The 23,615-nt window shown below is 54.8% G+C and overlaps 2 protein-coding genes across 6 annotated transcripts; both read left to right on the top strand.

The window, feature by feature from the left end:
- Positions 1 to 407: 407 nt before the first annotated feature.
- On the top strand, positions 408 to 13,017 carry ZNF213 (zinc finger protein 213). 5 transcript variants are annotated; one of them, XM_082713352.1, is made up of 7 exons: positions 408 to 616; positions 766 to 839; positions 8,441 to 8,953; positions 9,637 to 9,760; positions 9,942 to 10,012; positions 10,210 to 10,333; positions 11,359 to 13,017. In XM_082713352.1, the coding sequence occupies exons 3-7, from the start codon at positions 8,555 to 8,557 to the stop codon at positions 12,093 to 12,095; spliced, it is 1,455 nt and encodes a 484-aa protein (XP_082569478.1). In that variant the 5' UTR covers positions 408 to 616; positions 766 to 839; positions 8,441 to 8,554; the 3' UTR covers positions 12,096 to 13,017. The 5 variants fall into 5 exon arrangements, with proteins under 5 accessions (XP_082569478.1, XP_082569477.1, XP_082569476.1 ...); XM_082713350.1 differs by lacking the exons at positions 408 to 616; positions 766 to 839 and adding exons at positions 6,880 to 7,135; positions 7,995 to 8,126; XM_082713351.1 differs by lacking the exons at positions 408 to 616; positions 766 to 839 and adding an exon at positions 6,645 to 6,872.
- A 338-nt stretch (positions 13,018 to 13,355) lies between these two features.
- Positions 13,356 to 20,622, top strand: LOC309854626 (uncharacterized protein; the record flags this gene model as incomplete). The annotated part of the gene is made up of 11 exons (XM_082713982.1): positions 13,356 to 13,403; positions 14,375 to 14,596; positions 14,701 to 14,896; positions 14,994 to 15,082; positions 16,020 to 16,127; positions 16,263 to 16,430; positions 16,968 to 17,190; positions 17,500 to 17,616; positions 18,020 to 18,094; positions 18,386 to 18,492; positions 19,034 to 20,622. 11 exons carry the CDS (start codon positions 13,356 to 13,358, stop codon positions 19,175 to 19,177), a joined length of 1,497 nt encoding a protein of 498 aa, XP_082570108.1. The 3' UTR covers positions 19,178 to 20,622.
- Between the last annotated feature and the right edge of the window lie 2,993 nt (positions 20,623 to 23,615).

Here is a 23,615-nt window from a genome sequence, read left to right as displayed (position 1 = left end):
GACACTGGAGAGGGGCTAGTAAGAGGACGACCCTCCCTGAGGGTCCTTGCAGGGAGGAGGATGGTTTTCCGAGAGGCCCCGCCCCACCAGCTCCTCCCTTAGCCTATCAGGGAGCGGGGCGGGAAGGGGGCGGGGTCCAGCAAAACCGTCCAGTCACGACCCTTTTTCTCCCCGTCACTCCCCAAGCGGCACGGTTGCCCGGCAACATCCGAAAATCTCCGCTTTGACGCTCTGCGATTTCCCTTCTGCCCGGTGGCAGTTGCCGAAGAGGCCAAAGACGCGGGGCGGACTCCTGATTTCGCCAACGCCCTAGCCTTCACAGCGGGCCCTGGGCCTACCACCGAGATGCCGAGCCTCCTGCGGTCCTAGAGGGGACTCGGGCGAGGGGCTGGGGTTAGGGGCCGCTTCCGGTTTCGAGCTGCCAGTCCCGGCGTCTAGTTGCCGGCTGGGAACTCGGGGAGCCGGATTCCCGCAGCCCTCTGTGGCTGCCGCGCTGGAGCTCGGCGGGCGCGCGGACAGCTCCCGCACGGCGTTCTAGCACCTTCCGAGCCCCGGAGCAGGGCCCGACAGTGGTGCTGGGGAGAGCCGGGAGGGATACCGCGGTCCTCTTGGAGGGGTGAGGAGCTGGGGAAACGGAGGTGGCCAGTGCGAGGGGAGTGGGGGTGGCCCTGGGGGCGTGCGGAGGCAGGTGAAGGGCGGCGGGACGTGAAGTGGGACTTTGCTGCTTTCATTCATCCGTTTATCACATGAATGCCTGCCTTCCAGGTTCTTTGCCAAACGTTGAGGAATACGCGATGACAAAGCCAGACGAGGTCCTTGCCCTAGAGGCTTCTGGTCCGGTGAGGGAGACTGATAAGCAGATAAGTGACACACGTTGTTTTCAAGTAGAGACAAACGCCAGGAAGGAAGGAACGGGCGAAGCGATGGAGGGGGATAGGAACCGACTGTCAGAGCGGGCCGCTTCGAGGCGGGTACAGTTCAGCTGCGACTTGGAGAATGACAAAAAGCTGTTTTACAAGGATTTGGGGGCAGAACCTTCCAAGCAAGGGGAGCAGAATGAACAAAGGCCCTGCCATGAGGAAGAGATTGATATACCGGGAGCTGAAATGACACCTCTGGTGGGTGGGAGGGAAGGTGAGAGGTGCCTGCAGGAGGCGGGCAGGGGCTCGGAAGGTGCTAGAAGGTGAGACTTGCCAGGGCTGTGTTCTGATGTTTCTCCTTGGTATAGGGCAGAGGATGGAGAAAGGGAGGTTATGAAGATGATCCAGCCTTTCTCATCTTTGTGTTCCTTTGCCAGCCTGTGATTGATGGCCCGTCAGGCTTTCTTGCCTGGGTTGCAAAGACAGCACTCTGGGGCCTGCACCTCTGTCACCTCCTGGAGGACCCCAGTTTTTCTGTTTTCAGCTAAGAAATTTCCAGGCCAGTCATGGAAATTAATACTACCATCCAAACGGCCACCGATCAGAACAAGTTGGGCTCAGATGTTCAGGGGAAAGTGGAAAAAGTGCCTGGAGGGCCTAAGTCCCAGCACCTCTCCTATACCGTATGCTCCTGTGGGCATGCCCCTGTGACAGGTTCCTGGCTATGGTCGTTCCCTGGTATTAAGCACTCACTACTGAGCTCTTCCTGCGTGTAAGAGTTAGTGCTGGGCTCGTTTACATCATCCTTATAGCAACCCTGTGAGGCAGTGAATCAGGATTCAGTTCCACACAAATAATAGAGAGGTAGGCAGCTTATGATGGAACTGGTGTGGCAGCCCGAACCCACAAAGTCAACAGGACCCTGGCTCTTCCTAGCCTGCTGCTGTACCACCATTCAAATGCTATCTCATATCCCAAAACAAGGAGTAGGATCTTCACACATGCTGGTTTTTAAAATGTAAACCAAATGGGAATACTATGTACAACTTTATCTTAATAAATCTGAAGTTGTAGATGAAAGGGATGATTTCCTAGAAAAGTGAACCTACCGGGACGCCTGGGTGGCTCAGTTTGTTAAGCGGCTGCCTTTGGCTCAGGTCATGATCCCAGCATCCTGGGATCGAGTCCCACATCTGGCTCCTTGCTTGGCAGGGAGCCTGCTTCTCCCTCTGCCTCTGCCTGCCACTCTGTCTGCCTGTGCTTGCTCTCGCTTCTCTCTCTATGACAAATAAATAAATAAAATCTTAAAAAAAAAAAGTGAAACTACCAAAATGTAGTCAGGATGACAAGGAAATTCTGAGTATCTAATATCCCATGAGAGAAATTATAAAAATAATTACTTTTATGTTCTGTTTTTTAAAAGATTTTATTTATTTATTTGACAGAGAGACAGCGAGAGAGGGAACACAAGCAGAGGGAGTGGGAGAGGGAGAAGCAGGCTTCCCACCAAGCAGGGAGCCCAATGCGGGGCTCAATCCCAGGATCCTGGAATCATGACCTGAGCTGAAGGCAGACACTTAACGACTGAATCACCCAGGCGCCCCTATGCTCTATATTTTAAAGCTTATTTATTTAAGAGAGAGAAAGAGTGAGCACAAGTGGAAGGGGCAGAGGGAGACAGAGAATCTCAAGCAGACTCCATGCCAAGCATGAAAACTGATGCTGTGCTGACTTCACAATGCTATGATCAGGACCAGAGCCAAAACCAGGAATTGTTCGCTCAACTGACTGAGCCCATGCAGTGCTCCTAATGTTCTTTTTTTGCTTTATTTTTTTCAAAATTGCATTTATTCATTTGAGAGAGAGCACAGTGTTGAGGGGGAAGGACAGAGTGAGGGGAGAAGTAGACTTCCTGCTTAGCTGGGAGACTGACTCAAGGCTCCATCCAAGGATCCTGGGATCATGACCTGAGCCAAAGGCAAAGGCCCAACCCTCTGAACCACCCAGGCACAGCTGTATTCTATTTTTTTTATTTTTATTATTTTTTTAAGATTTTATTTATTTATTTGTCAGGGATAGAGGGAGAGAGAGCGAGTGAGCACAGGCAGACAGAGAGGCAGGCAGAGGCAGAGGGAGAAGCAGGCTCCCTGCCGAGCAAGGAGCCTGATATAGGACTCGATCCCAGGACGCTGGGATCATGACCTGAGCCGAAGGTAGCCGCTCAACCAACTGAGCCACCCAGGCATCCCTGTATTCTATTTTTTTAAAAAAATATTTTATTTATTTATTTGACAGACAGAGATCACAAGTAGGCAGAGAGGCAGGCAGAGAGAGAGAGGAGGAAGCAGCCTCCCTGCTGAGCAGGGTCCCAGGACCCTGGGACCATGACCCGAGCTGAAGGCAGAGGCTTTAACCCACTGAGCCACCCAGGTGCCCCCTTGTGTTCTATTTTTAATGAAACAAAACAAAACAAAACACCTCTTACTAGGCAGTAATCTCATTAGGGTATACACTCTGGTTGTAATAGATGTTCAGTACAGCAGAAGTTTAAACATGGTATCTATTTCTTTCTCACATCACTGCCGGGGTATAAACCCAGGCCTGGTTTGGTGGCTCCACAATCATCAGGAGTCCAGGCACTTTCTGTCTTACTGCTTCGATACCTCTGGGTATTACTTAAGTCTGCATGGTCTGTGTCCAAATTCCTATTAGCACCTAGGAAAAAGAGAATAGGAAGACAGGACCCATCCCTTTCTAGTAAAATACATATATCACATCTGCTCACATCTCATCACCTTTAATTTAATTACATGGCCATGCTTAGCTGCAGGAGAGGCTGGGAAATCCTTATTCTTTTTTTTTTTTTTTCTTTTTAAGACTTTATTTGAGAGAAAGAACAAGCTGGGGTAGGGAGGGGCAGGGGAGAGGGAGAAGCAGACTTCCTGCTGAGTGGGAAGCACTACATGGGGCTCGATCCCAGGACCCCTGAGATCATGACCTGAGCAAAAGGCAGACAGTTTAACCGACTAAGCCACCCAGGTACCCCTACTCCTTATTCTGAATGGCTATGTGCCTGTTGAAAAATTCTTACTATAGAAGAAAAGTGATATTAGGGAACAGCTAGTAGTTCTTTTGCTGCAAATGAGAATAAATGCTCCTTAATATGAGCATGGATATATATCAGAGACACAATGGGTAACTGTAAATCATTAAAAGTATTTTCATGAAGCAAGAGAGTTATGTCTGTTGTCCTCAATTTTTTACACTGTTTAGAGAATTCTGTACTAAGAAAATAATGAGTATAAATTTTCCAGAAAGAAAAATTAGACTTTTTCATTATTTATTGATTATATTTCCTAGCTAGAAAAAGAAATACTTTCAGGAAGAAAAAAAAAAAAAAAACGAAAGAAAAGAAGTACTGCTGGGTGGTCAGTTTCCATGTAATTGAATGCAAATAACTTGTCATTTACTGGCACTGGCCAATAAAATATATGGTAAGTGTGCCAGTTATTAATTTATTATTTCTCAGCCCACAATACACACATTTTTCCCGCTTTGTGGTACTAGAGCCTTTCTCCTTTGCCAGCCAACTTGATGTTAGCCTTTGCCAATAGAGGGCGACAGAAGAACAATCTAAGACCACACTTAGTTAAAAGGGGACTTTCAAGTTCCTTTTTTTCAGTGCGTTTTCCAGGGGACCAGCAGAGGGAGCCTAGGAGCATCCACTTCAGCAGTGGTCCCAGAACGTTCTTGACTCACACCCTCCAGCAAATTGTTAAAGCAGATGCTGGAAGGTGGGTGTTTGTATAAATGACTTGCAAATACAGGAAACTGGAAATCGTCTAAATGACCCAGAGTAAGGAACTTTAAATAAAATTTGGGGGATGCCTGGGACTCAGTCAGTTAAGCAGCTGCCTTTGGCTCAGGTCATCATCCTAGGCTCTTGGGCTTGAGTCCTAAATTGGGCTCCTTGCTCAGCTGGGAGCCCGGTTCTCTCTGCCTCTTCCTGCCACTCTGCCTGTTTGTGCACTCTCTCTCTGACAAGTAAATAAAGTCTTCTTCTTCTTCTTCTTTTTTAAGATTTTATTTATTTATTTGTCAGAGAGAGAGAGAGTGAGCACAGGCAGACAGTGGCAGAGGGAGAAGCAGGCTCCCCAAAGAGCAAGGAGCCGGATGTGGGACTCCATCCGAGGACGCTGGGATCATGACCTGAGCCAAAGGCAGCTGCTCAACCAACTGAGCCACCCAGGCGTCCCTAGTCTTTAAAAAAAAAAAAAAAAAAAAAAAAAAAAAGTAAATAAATAAAATAAAAATTGGAACTTCGATACTATGGAATACTATGCAGCCTGCAAAAAAGTTGCATTTTATTTGTACATGGTGATACAGAAAGATACCATTTTTATTTTTTTTAAAGATTTTATTTATTGGGGCACCTGGGTGGCTCAGATGGTTAGCATCTGCCTTCAGCTCAGGTCATGAGCCCGGGGTCCTGGAATTGAGCCCTGCATTGGGCTCCCTGCTCAGTGGGGACCCTGCTTCTCCCTCTTCCTCTATTGCTCCCCTTGCAGTAAATAAAAAACATTTTATTTATTTATTTGGCAAAGAGAGCACAAGCAGGGGGAGTGGCAGGCAGAAGCAGAGGGAGAAGCAGACTCCCCGCTGTGCGGATAGCCCAACATAGGGCTCAATTCTAGGACTCTGGGATCTATCTGACTGAAGGGAGACCCAGTAGCCCTAGAGATATCCTTGATAGACTTTTGTGTCAACAAAACATTACTTACCATAGAATTATTCCAAAATTACACTAGAAATATCCATAGAGGTAGAAGTGTAAAAGCAGACTAAAATATTAATAATGTTCACTTCTGAATGGCCTTAATAGGAATATATTTTTACCTCCAGTTATTTTTGCCTTCAGTTAGTCAGCAAATACTGTGCCAGGCACAAATCCAGATGCTAGGAGTAGGGCAGTGAAAACGCTGACCTCACGGAGTTTATAGCCCAGTATTGGGGGACAAATATTACACAAGTATGTCAGGTAGTGCTAAAAGAGAAAAATAAGGTAGGGCAGAAGCATGGCAGGAGGCTGTTCACATAGGCTTAGGGAAAGCCAGTTGGAGGGAGCGACATTTGAACAGATCGAGGGTGCTAGTTTTGTGGATACAGATAAATTTTCCGTACTTAATTCCGTACTTGCATAATCAAATCAAAAGACATCGCTTTATATTTCAGGAAATATGTATTTCCTGAAATACAGATATATATAGCCTTATATATATCTATATATAGATAGGTATAAATAAGATAGCCTTATATAGAAATACAGCCTTAGATCTCCAGGTAGAGAAGAGTGTGGGAGCAGGTACAAATGCATGGGAAGGAGAACCCAGAGCTCCCCCACCGCCCCGCAGACGAAGCTGCTGGCGGGCGACCGGGGGGCTCCCCGGGATCAGGGTGACCGCGTGCGGCGTACTGCCACAACACCCCCGCCGAAGCTCGGGTGGGAAGATCACCGCAGGAGGCTCCGCGTCCTTCGGGGGACTGCATTTCCCAAGAAGCTCCACGCTCCGCTAGGCGCGGCTAACGACTTCGGCGAGGACGGGACCCAAGAGGCTGGAAAGGAGTACCCCGGAGCCGAGCCGCGCGCATTCAACTCGTGGCTGGGCCAGATGCCGTTTCGGCCCACCAGACCAGCCATGGCTTTCCCTTTTCGCCTTTCACCGACCGGGGTAGGGTAGAGAAATAGGAAAAAACGAGTTTAGAAGCTGATCTCAGCTCGCAGGCATTAGGTGGGCGCTGCTACCTCCTGATTGGCCAACTCTGGGAATTCTCCTCGTTCATTGGCTATCCATCAGGAAGAAGGCGGACTCAATGGGTGAAGGGCTTTTGGGGGCGTGTAGTTCGAGTGCTTCTTGCGGCGCATGCACTGTGTGGTTTCCCGGCGAGCCTCGCGCGAACTTCCGGCGCAAGAACCTGGAGACGGAACTAAGAACCCCTGGACAGTTGTGGGCGGTGTGTATCCTGGGGGCGGGCCCGGCGACGCGGGCTGCGGAGCTCCGAGGTCGAGCGCAGGGCTACGGGTAGCAGGGGCCGGCGCCTCGAGACAGAGGCCGAAGGGGGCGCGCGCTGCTAGGAAGCGCCGGGGGTGGGGTCGCCTGCGCCCGCCTTGCCCGCCCGTCGCCTCTCAGCTGCGCGCTGGCGAGGTTGCTGGGGTCGGAGCGCCGGGCTCCGGCCGGTCCACGTTCCCGCCCGCCGCGTCCTGCCGAGCGACCCTGGTGAGTCCCGGGCCCTCTCCGAGCGCAGCCTTCTTCTCGGTCACTGGAGGATGAGAATGGAGCGCGTACTTTTCAGGGGTGTTGTGAGGAGTAGGAGAATAAAGTAAATAAAGTGCTTAGTGTGTAGTAGAGAAGGACTGGAAACAAGCTGGGTGCCTCTCTTGGGTAAGAACCTAGAGCGCATTCACACTTTGGAATCAACCAGAGCGGCTGATGAAGAAGCATTGTTAGGTGGGAAAAGCAAGATACAAAATAGTACGAGCAGTAAGACCTCGTTTCTGTAAGCACACAAAACCACTTGGTTTTCCCCGTTCCTATGGATACATTTCCAGTAAATGGACAGGGAAAAGTCCAGGAGGTCACATGTCATACTGTTAATGGGAGGGGGGTGCAACTGCCCTTGGAAGGGAGCTCCTATTTTATGTTTCTGTGTTGTTGAAATCCCCCGCATTTTATTATAACACTCTGTGTCACTTTTTTTTTTTTTTAAGATTTTATTTATTTATTTGTCAGAGAGAGAGATCACAAGTAGGCAGAGTGGAAGGCAGAGAGAGGGAAGCAGTCTCCCGGCTGAGCAGAGAGCCCGATGTGGGACTCGATCCCAGGACTCTGGGATCATGACCCGAGCCGAAGGCAGCGGCTTAACCCACTGAGCCACCCAGGCGCCCTCTGTGTCACTTTTTTGTTGTTGTTGTTGTTGTTGTTGAAACAAAAGAGCAATTGAGGAGAATTTCAAAATACATACTTTTCAGGGCTATTGTAAGAAGTATGGAAGGTATAAATATGTGTCATTCATTCGTATGTACCTGTGGATAAATAGCTTAGCCTGGTGTCTGTGAGCTCTTTGCCGACACCCCAGGGCCAAGATGTCTTGGAATTCAGAAGTTTTCAGATTCGAGGAAGGTAATCTAGCACACATGGTATATCAAGCAACCCCACCAGAGGAACCTACAGCAATACTCAGTCATCCAATGTGAGACAGAAACACATGGTAAGTAAAACTTAGCAAATATTTACAGGCTGAAGAGATACATAAATATTTTTGCTGTAAGCTATACGAACATTTACCTTGAGGGAGATAAGTGGAGATTATGAATGTGGTCACATCAGTAGGCCAGGTAGTGAACACCTGGGAGTTTTGGATCTCAAAGCCGAGGATAAGGGGCTGTAGACATGTGTTGGTAGCACAGAATCACATGAGCGAGGCCTAAAGAAGACTTCAGAGCCAGGAGAGGACAGGAGCAGGCTGGCTGGTGTTTGCTCATGTATTCCCCGCCTGACCCCTGCATTTTGCTCTTTTCCCAGGAGTACCTGTCCAGATGCCCACCCGGCTGCCACAGGGGATCCCTCTGGGAGACTGAAGGGCAGGCTCCCAGGCCCAGGTTGAGGCCAGCCAGTCCTGAGCTTTAGACCAGAGGAATGGCAGCACCCCCAGAGCCTCAGGATGAGGCCCCTGGGGAGGGAGAGGGGCTGCTGATCGTCAAGGTGGAAGATTCCTCCTGGGAGCAGGACTCTGCCCAGCAAGAAGATAGCAGGGATTCTGAGGCCTGTCGCCAGCGCTTTCGGCACTTTTGCTATAGGGATGTGGGCGGGCCCCATGAGGCCTTCAGCCAGCTCTGGGAGCTCTGCTGCCGCTGGCTGCGGCCAGAGCTGCGCACCAAGGAGCAGATCTTGGAGCTGCTGGTACTGGAGCAGTTCCTGAGCGTGCTGCCTGGAGGCGTCCAGGGCTGGGTCCGAGATCGGTGTCCAGGGAGTGGAGAGGAGGCCGTTGCCTTGGTGGAGGTCCTGCAGAAGCAGCCAGTGAAAGCATGGCCGCAGGTAAAGGGCCCCTCTGCACCTGGCTGGCACCTGGCTACAGAGCGGTGGCCATCTCCGTAGAAACAAGTCCTCCAGGGGTGGTGGTGATGCAGAGCCAGAGGAAGCAGCAACAGGAGCATGTCATACAGGTGTTGCCTTTCTGAAAGACACTGTCCAAATGAATCTGGTTTCTTTTTAGTGGCTTTGGAGGGTGGTCCCAGTAGGACCAAAGGGGGCATGCTCCAGGAAGGCAGTTTGAGCTCCACGCTGGTTCTACAAATACAATGTTCTGCTGTAGTCCAGGCCTTGGGGATATAGTCATGTGTAATGAGAGCAGCAGAGTGGGTACGAGAAGGCAGCTGTCTGTGTGAATCCTGCTCTCTGAGGGGTGTTGGATTCTTGACCTTGGGGAAGGTGCTAATGAGTGGCTGGGGTGTGGTGTTCCGCCCTGGGTGTGGAGGTCTGCCCTCACACCCCCATACTCAGGGGCTCTGTGATTTGGCCTTGGGGAGCTCTTCTTGCCTTGTGCTTGATTGGGCACACAGCACTGCCTGGTGTCACCTTCTCTGGATTTTTCTGGGACCCCATGTGGATCTCCTTCCCCACGTCCTGAGGGACGTGTCCTGTGTCTCCTTCCCAGGGATTAAGCTCTGTCTCCCCCGTCCGGTCTCGGTGCTGATGAGCATGTTGTGGTCCCCGCACAGGAAGTGCCCTCAGAGGAGGTGGAACCCGAGGCTACAGTCCAGGGACCCCAGGCCAGGGGGCTTCGCATGAAGGTGGGGGCGCGAAGCTGGCCTCCTGCACCTTGGGAGCAGCACAGCTGTGGTGGTAAGTAAGCTTGTAGGCCCCACATTGCTGGGCAGGGGCCTGGCTCCTTCCCGAGCCTTGTGCTGAGGGTAGCAGGAAGGGTATTTCTGTTCCAGAAAGCCTAGGGATGCGTGTGCATGTACACGTGTGAGATCTCACTCCTGGCCCGGGCTGGCGTCTGTGAGCCTCTGTTCTTCTTCAGCCCAGCTTCCCGCTCTTAAAGAAGGGAGAACCAGAGAGACAGCCGACACCTGCTTTGCCTCTGAGGCCCACGTGAGTTACCAGTCCGTTTGTCCCCTCTGAGGCCCTCGGTGCCATCTTGAGTCCCTAAAATGGACCTTGTCTTTTCATTAAGGCCTCTCCCAGCTCTTTGCTTGGACTCATCCTGTCCCCCATCCCCAGGGGTGCTCCAGAGTGCTAGTTCTGAGCCAGATGGTTTGTTTTTGTTTCTGTTTTTGATCTTATTCAAGGGACCTGTGACATTTGGAGACATTCCCTTCTATTTCTCCCGGGAAGAATGGGGCTCTCTGGACCCTGCTCAGAGGGAACTCTTTTGGGACATAAAGCGAGAGAACTCCCGGAATGTTGCCCTGGGTAAGCAGTGGGTGCAGACTGGACCCTTGGGGTCCTTGGCTCCTCTGAACTGGAAGTAGCAGCTGTCGTGGGGGGTCCCGGTGACAGAGGGTGGGGGCGGGTAGGCCATACACCCGCAAATGTTCCTGTTGGAATCCTCAGTCTTCCTACCTCCTCCTTAGCTGGCTGGAAAGTGGCTTTCGCTGGGTCTTTTCAAGAGCCCTGCGTGATTTTCCCTTCGTGTCAGTGTTCATTTTTCTCGGCCTGTGAGTGTGTGTTTCCATATGGTGGGTGCTCGCCCCGAGTCAGCACTGTGCTGAGCTCTCATTTGGGCATTTTCCTGTGATTCTCACCACCTGCTGCACAGAAGTGTGGTCGTGGGTCACAGACAAGGGATCTCAGAGAGGTCAATGGACACTGAAGGGACTGAGCCGGGACTGTCCTTACGACAGCCCACAAAGAGGGGCTGACAGTAGGAGTGAAGAGGGGCTGACGGTAGGAGCACTGAGCGTCCATGTGCCAAGGCCTGGGCCCTGCTCTTCGGAGGCCGCCCTCCTGCAGCTCCTGTCCCCGCTAGAGCCTTTCTGACCCCTGTTTGGGGGTTATCTCGTGGAATCCTCATGACCCAGCGGACGGGCTAGGATCATTCTCTGTGCAAATCTGTTGTTGAGTTTAGGGGATAAGAGCTTGTGGAATGTGAGTAGCCACCTAGGCGGAACCCATGTGGCTTCTCAGTTTCTGGTAAGAAATACTGAGGGTTTGGGTAATTTATAAATTACCTGAATTTATTGTTTCAGCGCTTGAATAGCCAAGGTTCAGAGCATGGGATGTGGGGTGCCAGTGTGGATATGGCTGTGGGAGGTTGGGCGTGTGATTAGTAGGCATCTATACAGGCAGGATCGGCGGACTGGATCCCCTTGCCTCCGCCTCAGAAGTTTCTCTGTGGCCGTTTTGTCATGTCCCTATTTTATGTCGAGGAAACTGAGGCTGGGGTCTGTGCAGCCCAGGGCTTTCTGGACCTGAGTCCTGTTTCTGCCTCGCCCCAGCTCTGGTGCCAGAACCCAGTGGAACTGAAGAGGCCGCCCCCTCTCGGCTTGCAGGTTTGGGGCTCCGGAGCCACAGGGAGCAACCCGGGCTGGAGGAGTCAGTGATGGCACCGGGGGGCCAGGCCGGAGACGGTGGCCGTAGCACCGGCCATGGCGACGTGACTGCGTCCTGGAGCCCCAAGGAAGCCGAGGCTTGGGAGGGCGAGGCCCGGCCCGGGGTGCCCCTGGGCCGCGCGGTGGGGGCGCGCAGGGGGCGGCCGCCCGCGCGGCGGCGGCAGCTGCGGGACCTGGCGGCCGAGAAGCCGCACAGCTGCGGCCAGTGCGGCAAGCGCTTCCGCTGGGGCTCGGACCTGGCGCGCCACCAGCGCACACACACCGGCGAGAAGCCGCACAAGTGCCAGGCGTGCGAGAAGAGCTTCCGCAGCTCGTCGGACCTGCTGCGCCACCAGGGCGTGCACACGGGCCAGAAGCCCTTCTCCTGCTCCCAGTGCGGCAAGAGCTTCAGCCGCAGCGCCTACCTGGCTGACCACCAGCGCATCCACACGGGGGAGAAGCCCTTTGGCTGCAGCGAGTGCGGCAAGAGCTTCTCACTGCGCTCCTACCTGCTGGACCACCGGCGCGTGCACACCGGTGAGCGGCCCTTCGGCTGCGGCGAGTGCGACAAGAGCTTCAAGCAGCGCGCCCACCTCATCGCCCACCAGAGCCTGCACGCCAAGATGGCCCAGCCTGTGGGTTGAGGGCTGGCGAGGGCCGGCGTGGGGCGGGTCTCCTGAGGGTGAAACAGGCACTGCAGCCCTCCTGGGCCTCCATCTGGGCTGCCTGCCCTGCCCTAGGGCCTGCTCCCCCCCCCCCCCCCCCAGGGAGTGGGATCCCCCCCCCACCCCCGTACCTCATGACCATTTCCCTTCTTCCTTCCTGGGGCCGCAGCACATTCCTTGCCCGTGGCCTCTGCGTGGGAGACAGGCTGTGCCGTCAGGGAAGTGTTGAGGACTGGGGCAGGGCCTGGGGTCCTCCGCACTGCCCTACCACCACCACCCCCAGCCTTGCTGGCCTGCGTGGCTCTTTGTTCCCTGCCCTGTGGGCTGAGTCTGTGGGCCTGGCCCTCTGCCCTTCTAAGCTGTGCCTTGCACTGGGTGTGGAGGACAGGCCATGACCTGTGGGATGCTGCTGGGCTCTGGGAGGGACAGCCTATCCTGGGGAGGATCTGGGTCTTGGGTATGACCACAGGGGGCTTTCCAGCCACATCCCCTCCCATTTCTAGGCCGTGACCGCTGGGTCCTGAAAGGAAACCGGCTGCCTCTACTCTTAGCCTACTTGCCCCCAAGCGAGTCCCTGAGCGCACTCCCAGGCCAGTTTGGTGAGGGTGGTGGCGGCTCCAGGGATGGGAGGCCCACACTGAAGACCAAGGACAGGGCTGCTGGAGGCTGGCTGCCCCCGGCGGCCCTCCCCCCCCAGAGGTGTGGGGTTCGTGATACTTAACACTAGCACTCTGTTAGCGCTCAGTCGCTGACTCCCTAAGCACTGCATTCCGTGCTGCAGGCCACAGTGTCTGCAGATAGGTGACAGCAGGGACCCACCACAGGCTCTCTGAAGGAGCTCAGCTCTGCTGGTCTCCAAAGGGCAGGCAGCAGAGGACATTGAATAAATAACGGAATCTTTCTCTAGGCTGATCTGTTCTTTGTGTGGTTGCTGGGCGGGGGTCCCGGAATTCACACCTGTCCAGGTCCTGGTTTGGGGGTGCCAGTGGCCCTGGCGTGGGGTGGTTGCCTGGTGGAGACCCATTCTTGGTTTCCAGGTTGTCTGGGCCCCAAAGTACCGGCGGGAGTCTCAGGACTCTCATCAGCTTGTGTCAGCCGAGGACCGGGGGCAGCTCAGGATGGGACAGCTGGTGACACCCCTCGCCACCCCGGCAGGACAACAGGAGAGCTGAGCAGGTCTTCACTGGGCTGCTCCCTTTCTTCTCAATGGCAGTCTGAAGAAACAGGCTTGGGTGCGAGATGACTGGGGCGGGCAGCACGGTGGCTCTGGCTGTTCAGGGGGATCCAGTACTCCAAGCGGGTCCCGGTGCTCAGATCCCTTAGCTGGAGAGGACGGCTGTCAGAATGGGCCCCATTCCCCACCCAGAACTTGACATTTGACCCATCCCCTGCTGAGCACTCCCCCTGCCCCCGCCTGGAGCCTGTGCAGAACTGGTGGGTGCATGGTCAGGGGGCCTCCTGCCCCCACAGAGCCCTTCCCAGGTGGCCTGGTAGTAGCCTTGGCAGGCCGCCTGAAGGGTGGTGGGGGTAGACAGTGACAGAACGTTCCGTCCCCTAGTCTGTGCGCCAGCCTCTCCCGCCCCAGGGCCCTTTCTCAGCCAGTCCCCCATTTAACACTTGCTTCATCTTGAGCTCGCTGTGATGGACCGGACTTCCCAGATGAGGCACCTGGGGCCCCACTGTGGACAGATGACTCCAGTGGGGGTTTCTGCGTGTGATACAGCACGCGCTACCTCTCCCCGTACCCTTGTGCTCAAGGCTGCCGTGTGCACATGTGCTGGTGGCGTGGGTGGTGTGCAGGAGTGAGGGGGCCGGTGAGAGCTGCATGTGGACTTCTCGGTGCTGGTAGCTTGCTCGGAAGGGAGACACTCCTGTGTAACAGGATCAGATAGGCGGTGGGCCAAGAGCTAAGAATAGGATTGGGCATAGGCTCCTGGCTCAGGTGGGGGTGTGCCAATGCCAGCCAGGAAGTAGCCCACGGAAGCCAGAGAACAGTACAGGGACTGAGACAGTGGGGCCTATGGCCTAGGGCTCCAGGGAAGGAGCAGAGTCCAGCTCAGCTCATAAACAGAGCTGATAGGACAGGGCTCAGGGAAAGGACAAGTTCTGGGATCTGGGGCATTGGCACCAGGGGCAGGGAGTACACTTGGTGCTCAGAGGAAGCCCCCACCCAGCCCCCATGGCCTTCCTGGTGGCTGGGACCCTGCAGGTGGCCTCCCAGATGGCAGATGCTAGACAGAGTCTGGAAAGAAAGGTAGTGGGAGGCACTGCCTGGCCCAGCCCATTCCTGGCTTTCAGCTGAGCCCTGCCTCAGCCCAACTCTGCCCTTGCTTTCCCAGGGGAAGTATGGCCTGCAGGGTCCCAGGGTGGCTCTGACACTCAGCAGCCCTGGGGTGTTAGCCTCCACTGTTGCTGTCCTGGAGGGCGTGTTCCGGAGCCTGGGCTTTGAGAGCTGCCAGAAGAGGGAGTCCTCTGTCCAGGTGAGTCCTCACCCGCCTCTGACCTCACCCTCATCCCAGCACCCACCCCTAGGCCCACCCTGTGGCCTCCCCGGACTCAGGCTCAGCTTTTGCTCTTGTCCTAGGGCTTCCTCGGGGAGCTGGCTGGGTTCCGGGAGCAGCTGGATGCCCTTGGGGGCCCTGTGGGCTGTGCCCTCGTGGCCTTGGTGGCCCCTCATGGGCAGCTGAGGCAGCCCCAGCAGCTGGTCTGGGAGCTGAGCCGCTGCAGGGCCCTGTGGGGCTGCCCCAAAGTTTTCCTGCTGCTCTCGACGACTCCTGGGGGTGAGTGGGCTGGGCAGGGACACCGGTTTTGGGATGGCACAAAGTAGGGGTGGGGGTGGGCAGGCCCTCCAGGCCCATGTACCATTTCAACACCCAGCTGCCCCTGAGCCCGGAGCCTTCCTCACTGGCCTGAGCCAGCTCTGTGGCCGATTTCCTCACTGGTCTCTGCTGCAGCTGCTGACGGAGGTAGGAGCTCCAGATGGGGAATCCCTGGGAGGGGGTCCGTGCCAATCACTTCCCCAGGCTCTGCTGTGCTCTCCTGACCCTGCTTGGCGGTTCGAGTCATTCACACCCACCCACCCCCATTTGTTTTACAGTTGAATCTTTATCGTCTATGCATGTGGTATCATTCTTGAGCCCTTGCCTCCTGCCCCACCCATGCCCCTGCTCACAGCCTACTCAGGATTCCTGACACTCCCAGCCGCTTCTCAGCTCACACCTTTGCCCATGTCACTCCCTCTGGCTTGCCCTCCTGTTGTCCCAGCCAGCCTCACACGTTCCCTACCAGGCTGTCACTGATACCCTTCCTTGATTTCCTCGAGTCTGCGCCTCTGCTTCTACCCAGCCCTGTTCATACTTACACAGACAGACAATGACTGTCTGTCAGACTGCAGGTCCCTAGAAGCCAGAGTGGTGAATGATCCAGTACTGGTCTGGGCTGGAGCCCCAACAGTCTCACTGGGCACTTGGTTGGCCGCTGGTGACCCTGGAGGTGAAGGGTGGGCCCAGGCTCCACTCCACAGCTTTCCCCAGCCTGGTGTCCTCCCCAGGCAGTAGCTACCCTGCGAACCTTCCCAGACAGGCCCCAGCCTGCTCTAGGAAGTGCCCCAGCTCTGCACACAGTGATCCCTGAGGTGGGGCGTGGTGTGGTTAATGGCATGGCCAGGATCCACTTAAAGACATCCATGTCCAGGGATGCCCATGATATTGAACATGAACTAGGACATCCCCTTCATGCTCTCCCATTCTTTTGTCTGTGTCCTTCCTCCATTTTGGCAGGGGACCCCAAAGAGACTGCGGTAGCCACAAGCTAGGCAGGTTGTTCCCTGAAGCCAGTGCCCTGTTCCCTCCCCAAACTGAGCCCCCATGGAGCAGCCCCCTATGGGTTCTCTGGTCCCCCCAGGTCTTCTACAGGACAGCCAAAGAGTCAGAGGCCTCTTACTGCCCAGTCCTCCGGAGCTCCTTGAGGGGCGCACTGTGCCTGGGGGATGTGGAACCCTGGGAGCCCCAGGTGAGGGGCACGTGGTAGGGTGAATGATGTGACAGCAGATGCGAGCAGGACAGGCTCGGCGAGACCTGAGATGGGGGGATGTGAGGAGCTGGGAGGTTCTCAGACCACTCTGAATGCTCCTTAACTTGTCTGTAGCCAGAACCCAGCCCCAGCACTCACTATGAACTGTCTGGGACCAGAGCCGCCCTCCTGCTGTCCGTGATCCATGGCCGGCCCGGGGCCCAGCATGATGTGGAGGCACTGGGAGGCCTGTGTCAGGCCCTGAACTTCAAGACCACCCTAAGGACAGACCCTACGGCCCAGGTGAGGTGAAGGCCAGAGCTCTGGTAGGGCTCTGAAGGAAGCTCCCCCCTCCACCCCAGGACCCAAGCGACTCTCTGCAGGGCTTCTCACCAGCTCTGGCTTCCATCCTTCCTGCTGCATGTGTGGGGAGCTTGCCTCCTGGGCTCCGGCTGCGTCCCCCGCTGTTTCTCCACTCCTCTGCTCCAGGCCCCAGCAGGACCCTCCAGCTTTTCCTTCGAGGGTCTCAGCTTCCTTCCCAGACACCTGTCAGCTCATTGCTCTCCCCTCATGCTTCTTTCCTTTGTGGAGCATTTTTCCCTGCCCTGGCCAAAGACGCAGCTGCAAGAGGCTAGACCACATGATTCTCCCAATTAGGCCATGCCAGGTTTGCAGTGTGTGGGGGTGTGTGTGTTAGAAAAAGGACTTTCTCTGTGGGCCTGAGGCTGGTAGGAGGTGGGAAGTAGGGTGGGCAGGAACTGGACAAGCCTCCCTGGAGGGCCACCAGGCACTGGGGAGGACAAAGCCTGGACCCAGGCCTCCATCTTGTCCCCACTCCAGGCTTTCCAGGAGGAGATGGCCCAGTTCCGAGAGGGCCTAGATGCCCGCAGGGTCCCGGTGAGCTGTGCCCTTGTGGCCCTCATTGCCCATGGGGGGCCACAGGGCCAGCTGCTGGGGGCTGACGGGCAGGAGGTCCAGCCAGAGGCACTGGTGCAGGAGCTGAGCCGCTGCAGGGCCCTGTGGGGCTGCCCCAAGATCTTCCTGCTTCAGGCTTGCCATGGGGGTGAGTGGGGCCCGCCCATCCTCTCCCCCTGAAGGCCAGGCCAGGTCCCCGCCTCCCAGGACTTGCTGTCCACCTTCTCCAGGAGGCCTCATCATGGGAGCTTCACGTGCACTGCCCCACCTCCTAGCCTCTTCTAGAAGTCAAGTCTATGAATTTGAGCACTTTACCCTCAGCACATGCATTTCCATCCTTTGGGTCCTTGCAGTCTGGCAGGCCTGCCCTGGATTTCTGGGGGATGGGCTTGGACCCCTGGGGGCACCCCAGGTATCTGCTGAGCCAAAGAATCTGTATATCCCCGCTCCCTTCCAGGGCAGAGGGACGCCGGTGTGGGGCCCACAGCTCTCCCCTGGTTCCGGCGCTGGCTGCAGGCATCACCAACCACCCCCTCACATGCCGATGTCCTCCAGATCTATGCTGATGCCCAAGGTGGGCGTGGCTTCCTGCTGGAGCCCAGGCTTGGCCAGGGCTGGTGGGAGGGCTGTCTGGTGTGCCTCTCCAGGGCTCTGATCGGGGTCTTGCCAAGAGGATGGGAAGGAAAACCTTCCGAAACCGCAAGGGCCACTGAAAATTGAGGGCTTCTGCCCCTTCTTAAGCCTCATAACAACCCTGGAGGCAGGAAGGTGAGACAGCTTTCCTAAGGTCCCACACTCGTAGGTGGCAGAGCTGAGAGACTTGAGTTCTTTCAGTGGTGGTGTTGAGATTTGAGTTCTGATTTGCCTTTTCCACCCTGGGCTAATTCTCCTGACTTCCCCGTGAGGCAGGGCTGGGGGGACCTCTGGGGCTGAGAGAGTCCCAGGAGGCTGGGTCAGTGCGTTGCTCCTTCTTCCAGGCAGGTCCTCCGGGGGCCCCACTCCAGGGAGCTCTGACCAAGCAGACATCCTGATGGTCTACGCAGCTGCTGAGGGTAAGCCTGTTGCATGGGGAAAGCCCGCTACATGGGGCCCTGCGTCCTGGCTAGATGCCTGGGGTGGCTTTAGGGGGGCTACGGCTGGACAGGGTCAAATTGTATATTCACTCCATGAATATCAAGCACCAAGTTGTTCCAGAAGCCAGAAGTTCCTGCTCTTTGGGACCATTCCCTTGCCTGACCCCTGGGGTCCTGTCTGTTTGCACTCCTCCCCACCCCTGTTTCTGCCAACAAAGAGCAGCAGGTGGGGCCCAAGCCTGATGCTCTGACCCGGGTCCTCTGGCCTAGGCTGTGTAGCCTATCGGGATGATGAGAAGGGCTCGGACTTTATCCAGACTCTGGTGGAGGTCCTCAGAGCTTACCCCGGGGGAGAGCTCCTGGAGCTGCTGACTGAGGTGTGTTGGGGTTAGAGGCAGAGACCTGGGGAAAGGGGCTGGATTCATCCTTCTCCCCAGCCCTGGTGTTCTGATCACCTCCCATTCACCCTGTGGGTGAGCCAGGCCAGGGCCCCTGGTGAGAGCCACAGCAGGTCTTAGAGGGTTCTGCTCACTGGAGAAGGCAGTTGCCCACCTGGCAGGGCCCTTGGGGGTTGCGGTCAGGAACAGGGTGAACCAGCAGAGGCTGTGGGGCTGCAGGCTTTATAGTATAAAGAGTGGGTGGCATAATAATAATTTCACAGGCTTGCAGGGAACCGAAGCCCCTCAGACCGAGAGCAAGTGGAGGGTGGGGGAGCCAGCTGGGTGGGGAGCCCTTCTTGCTGTGTGCGGGGCACATCTGCCAGGAGCAGAGGGCTCACGGTTAAGCCTCTGAGGCCCCCTGAGGGCCCACAATGGCAAGGTAGCGCTTGAAATTTTAGGCCTTCTCGTCCACGGGGCTCCAGGCTGGGTGCCCAGGGACCTGGCAGTCCTGGGCGCAGGCTGAGTGGGGTCTTCGCAGGTCAACCGCCGAGTGTGTGAACTGGAGGTACTGGGTCCCGATGGCCAGAGGCGCCGCAAGGCCTGCCTGGAGATCCGCAGCTCGCTGAGGCGCCGGCTCTGCCTGCAGGCGGGACTGTGCCCGCTGCCGTTCCGGGGGTGCTGACCACTGGGGCTACGGCCCAGCGCCGCCGCTGACTCCATCCCCTGTCCTGGTTCCTCTTGTGTAAATGGGCGCAGCAGTGCGGGCGCGGGGCGCGGAGGTGGGGGGACTGCAGTAAAGGTCTGTGGGTGATCGCAGTGCTCGTGAACAGTGCCTGCCCTCGGGGAGGTGACCCAGTGAGAGAACGCATGCCACGTGACTGGCACCCCGTAAGGGTGCACCTGCGCTCCTGGGAGCGGGGGTGGGGGTCTGGGCCTTCCCACGGGCGCGGGGACCGAGGAACCCGGCCCGGGCTAGGCTGGGCTGGAGGTTCGGAGAGAGGACAGCCGGGGCCCACGTCGCTGTCCCAGCTTGCGCACTCCACAGGCGCCCCACGCTGGGGCCGTGGGAATGCAGGAGATGCGGTCTCGGCTTTCACGCTGGTCGGAGCCGGGGCTGGGACTACAGGACTGGACAGAGCACAGCAGGCTGACCGGTGCTGTGATGCGGGAAGCGCGGGGGCTGCACAGGGAGCAGAGGGCAGTCTCTGACCCAACGCGCTCCGGAGCCACGTAGGGGAAGAGCTCCCAACGCGCGGGTTAGGGCCGGAGCCTGCCCCCTCACCGGGGCTCGAACTCGTGCTACAGTTCGTTAGGGCGGTCCTCGCCGAGTTGCCAGGCCTCGTTTGGTTTGCGTGGCCGGGCCCACAGCTTGCAGCCCCACCCACAGAGGGCCTGAGGGGCGGAGCTCCTCGCTGGTAGGAGCATGCGCATTGTGGTGCACCACACAGGCGCCTGGACCAGCTTTATGAGAGAAGCTGGGGAAACGTAATTGGTGGGGCCGCGTGGCCTAATGGATAAGGCGTCTGATTCCGGATCAGAAGATTGAGGGTTCGAGTCCCTTCGTGGTCGCTGCACTGCTTGTTTTTCCTCCCTTGACTTCACATTTTCCCTTGGTCCGGACTGACTCTCCGCGGAACCTGAAAATGTTTGCGCTGTGCCCCCCTCCTCGCGGCGCCCCACCCTGCAGCTCCCGGAAAACCGCCGAGCTCCAGAGTTCCAGCACGCGTGGAGCTCGGGAGCTTAGGGTCTGGTCTGCACCTCCCTCGACTCGAGGGTGCTGCGGGGCCCTGAAGGCACCAGCGGTGTCCTGCTGACACCCGCCATCTAGAGAGGGAACCTCAAACGAGGTCAATATAGTTCAGCCGACTAGAGCTGTGACAGACGGGTTGTTGGATTGTTGCGGGGATGAGGTGTGGGGGGGTGGTCCCAAGGTCAGAGGACAGGTGCGTTTCAACATACAATAGGTTCTTGTGATGAAAAGTTTTGGAAATAGTGACGGTTGGATGATACTGTGCATATAACTGATGCCACTGAATTGTACACTTAAAAACGGTTTAATTGGCCAATTTAACGTTAAATATATATATTTTTTACCACAATAAAAAATGTTTTAAAAAATCTAACAAATTATTCCGATTTCTTACAATGATAGTGTACCTAAATGGTTTGTGTGCATATATATGTAAAAGTTTAAACCTAAAGAATATGCCCAGGATTGGGTCATCATTGTACCTGGAAAAAAATGTCTTTACCTGCGGACCCGACTTCTCTCCAAGGGATTCTGGTTAAGCCAGGTAACCTAGGTGATGTAACCTCCTCCCACCAGGTGACCGCCAGGGCAGTGGCAGCCGGAGACCTCATTCGGGAAGGTAGGCACAGGTGACCTGGGGTCCTGTGGGGGTGTTACTTTATCGTTTTTGTGATGCTTCAGCGGTTTGAAATTCATTACGGTGCACATTTTGGAGATGGGAAAGAACACCTGTCCTCTGGTGGGAAAGCTAACGCTGGGTTCTCTGACCGTGAGAATCTCCTACTCCACCGACGCAGCTAGTCCGAGGAGAGCCATTGCGAAGGGCGCTCAGGACAAAGACCTCGGGCCACTGGGATCTGTTGAAAACCGCGGAGACCTGGACAGGTAACACCTCCTTTCTACGGAGCAGTGTAGGGAGGAGGGCTGGTACCCCTCTTCTCTCCTCTCCCACATTTTGCACAGGCAACTCCTTCTTGCTAATAGTTATAACCGGACCCGGAGTCTCCCAGAAGGAGAGGAAAGTGCTCGCCCAGGATTTGATCCCCAGGCTTCTCTTACCCTAAGCGAGGCTCACACCCTAGTCCAACGAACTGAGCGACACCTGTGGCCCCAGTTCTTTGGGCTCCGTCTGCGCATGCGCAGTCTCTCTGCGATCCAGAGATGCTTTAGCCGCCGGCCAGGTTGGAGTGCTGGTCGAATGCAGGTGTTGAAGGGCTGGAGAGGGGCAGAGGAATCTGTGTGTAACCGGTGAGAACAACGGGAAGGTATCAGAGAGACTGGTGTAGGACCATTGCAAGGAACTCATTGTCGGCCCCGGTGGCCTAATGGATAAGGCATTGGCCTCCTAAGCCAGGGATTGTGGGTTCGAGTCCCACCCGGGGTACAAAGGGCTAAGTTTTAGACTCCCTCCAAAGGGGAAAAAGTGAAATGCTTGTGCAGTGGAGGAAAACAAATTAAAGGTGCTTGAAGTTGCCCAGTCCTAGTCCTAAACTACTAAATTGGTTGTCTTTATTTTCTAATAAGGGGTGCACGTTTCCAGCTTTCAGAAAGGAATACTTGCATCATTCACCTTTTAAAAATAACCATCCATTCTACTTGATGATATAAAGGAATAATTGTTCATTTTTCCAGGTGTATTAATTTTATAGTGGTTCTATATATTTTTAAAAGTTCTTTTATAAACAGACCCAAGGCAATTATTTGGAGATTAAATTATATGACAACTGTTTTTCTTTAAAACACCGGCTGAGTGCTGACAATAGTTATAAATACGGTAACGTATACTTGCAAGTTGCTTTCAGATGAGATCTGAAATGTTCTCAGCACACACGCAGAAAAAGTAGCTATGTGAAGGACGGTAGTGTTAACAGTGGTAAATATTTCACAAACGTATGTGTGTATCAAATCATCACATTGTGCACCTTCAGTATATATCATTTTTATTTGTCAATTATCTGTCCATAAAGCTAGGGAAAATACAATGGGTTGCTTGGAGGTATAGACAAAACAAGGTAATGGTTGCTAATGGCGTAAGTTGCTAATGGCTTAAGCTGGGGGATGAGGACCCCTTAAACTATTTCTCTGCTTTAGTGCATGTCTGGAGTAGTCCATAATAAAGTCTCCTCTTTTTTTCATCCATGCAATCCCTGTCTTCATCCTGGAGATAGAAATCTCCCAACTTCTGCACATGGTGTAGAGTAAAATCAGAAACCTCCTATACCACATGTTCATGGAAGGGAAGACCACTGGAGCTTTGCCATATACATATACAAAAATAGTTCTCTTTTTAAAATTAACATATAATGTATTATTTCCTCCGGGGGTACAGGTCTGTGAATCATCAGGCTTACACATTTCACAGCACTCACCATAGCACATACCCTCCCCAATGTCTATCATCCAGCCACTCTCTCCCTACCCCACCATGCCCTAGCAGCCCTCAGTTTGTTTCATGAGATTAAAAAGCTCTTATGGTTTGTCTCCCTTCTGATCCCATCTTGTCTTGTTTTTTTCCCTCCCTATCCCCAGGACCTCCCACTGCCTCTCAACGTCCTCATATCAATGAGATTATATGATAATTGTCTTTTTCTGCTTCATAAAATATAGTTCCCTTTTGCCTTCAAAAACCACAAGTGAGACTCTTCTGTTCCTCCAGCTTTGGCCTTACTTCTCCCACTTTCCCAAATATCTGGAAACCCGTTATTCCCCCTGCAATCAACAACATCATCTCATGTCTCCCACTACCGTGGGAGGAGACTGGGGACTGCAGAGCTATCCGAGGATGCTGGTGCTTCCCTTGCCAATGTTTCTACATGCCTTCTTGAAAGGTATGTCTTCTGGGTAATGTCAGCGGGTGGTGGGTGTCCGCATCATGTGTGCTAGATCTGCTCCAGCATCCCCATCTAAGTCTTTGGCTTCCTTTCTCTACTCGGTGCCAGGGACGTTCTCACATCTCAGTCTCATTATAGGCTACCAATGAGTTCAATGCTTAGCCAACCAACCCAGAAACATGGCAGAACCACATTCAATTGCACAAAATAACATGTTAAGTATAGGCATTCTGGAAAGTGCTCCCAGGTCAATAAACACCAGATGAACAATCGTATCTCATCCTCCTTACTCCAATGACCTTAGGTTCCTTCCCACATGTATTTCCTGGGTCTCTGCTGGCATAAATGAGCACCACTTGCAATTCTTTGGTTGAATAAGCTATTTCCTCAGCATGCTGATCTGGCTGTAGTCATGGGGCCACATGGGGCCAGTGTTAACAAGGGTGGTTGGTGTGGGCTTTGTGGAGCACTGCCATCCCCTTGGAAGACAAGTGCTCTGGGTAAGATTATTATAGGACATTGAAACATGGGAAGCCTCC

This window comes from Mustela nivalis (genome assembly GCF_964662115.1).
Source record: "Mustela nivalis genome assembly, chromosome: 19".
In the NCBI taxonomy this organism is placed as follows: Eukaryota; Metazoa; Chordata; class Mammalia; order Carnivora; family Mustelidae; genus Mustela; species Mustela nivalis.
This window is presented reverse-complemented; position numbering and strand designations above follow the sequence as displayed.

Excerpts from the sequence above, each read along its gene's own strand:
- ZNF213 (XM_082713352.1), top strand. The coding sequence starts at position 8,555 with ATGGCAGCACCCCCAGAGCCTCAGGATGAGGCCCCTGGGGAGGGAGAG. Across the intron at positions 10,013-10,209 it reads GCTTTGCCTCTGAGGCCCAC|GGACCTGTGACATTTGGAGA; the intron begins GTGAGTTACCAG and ends ATCTTATTCAAG. Across the intron at positions 10,334-11,358 it reads CTCCCGGAATGTTGCCCTGG|CTCTGGTGCCAGAACCCAGT; the intron begins GTAAGCAGTGGG and ends GCCTCGCCCCAG.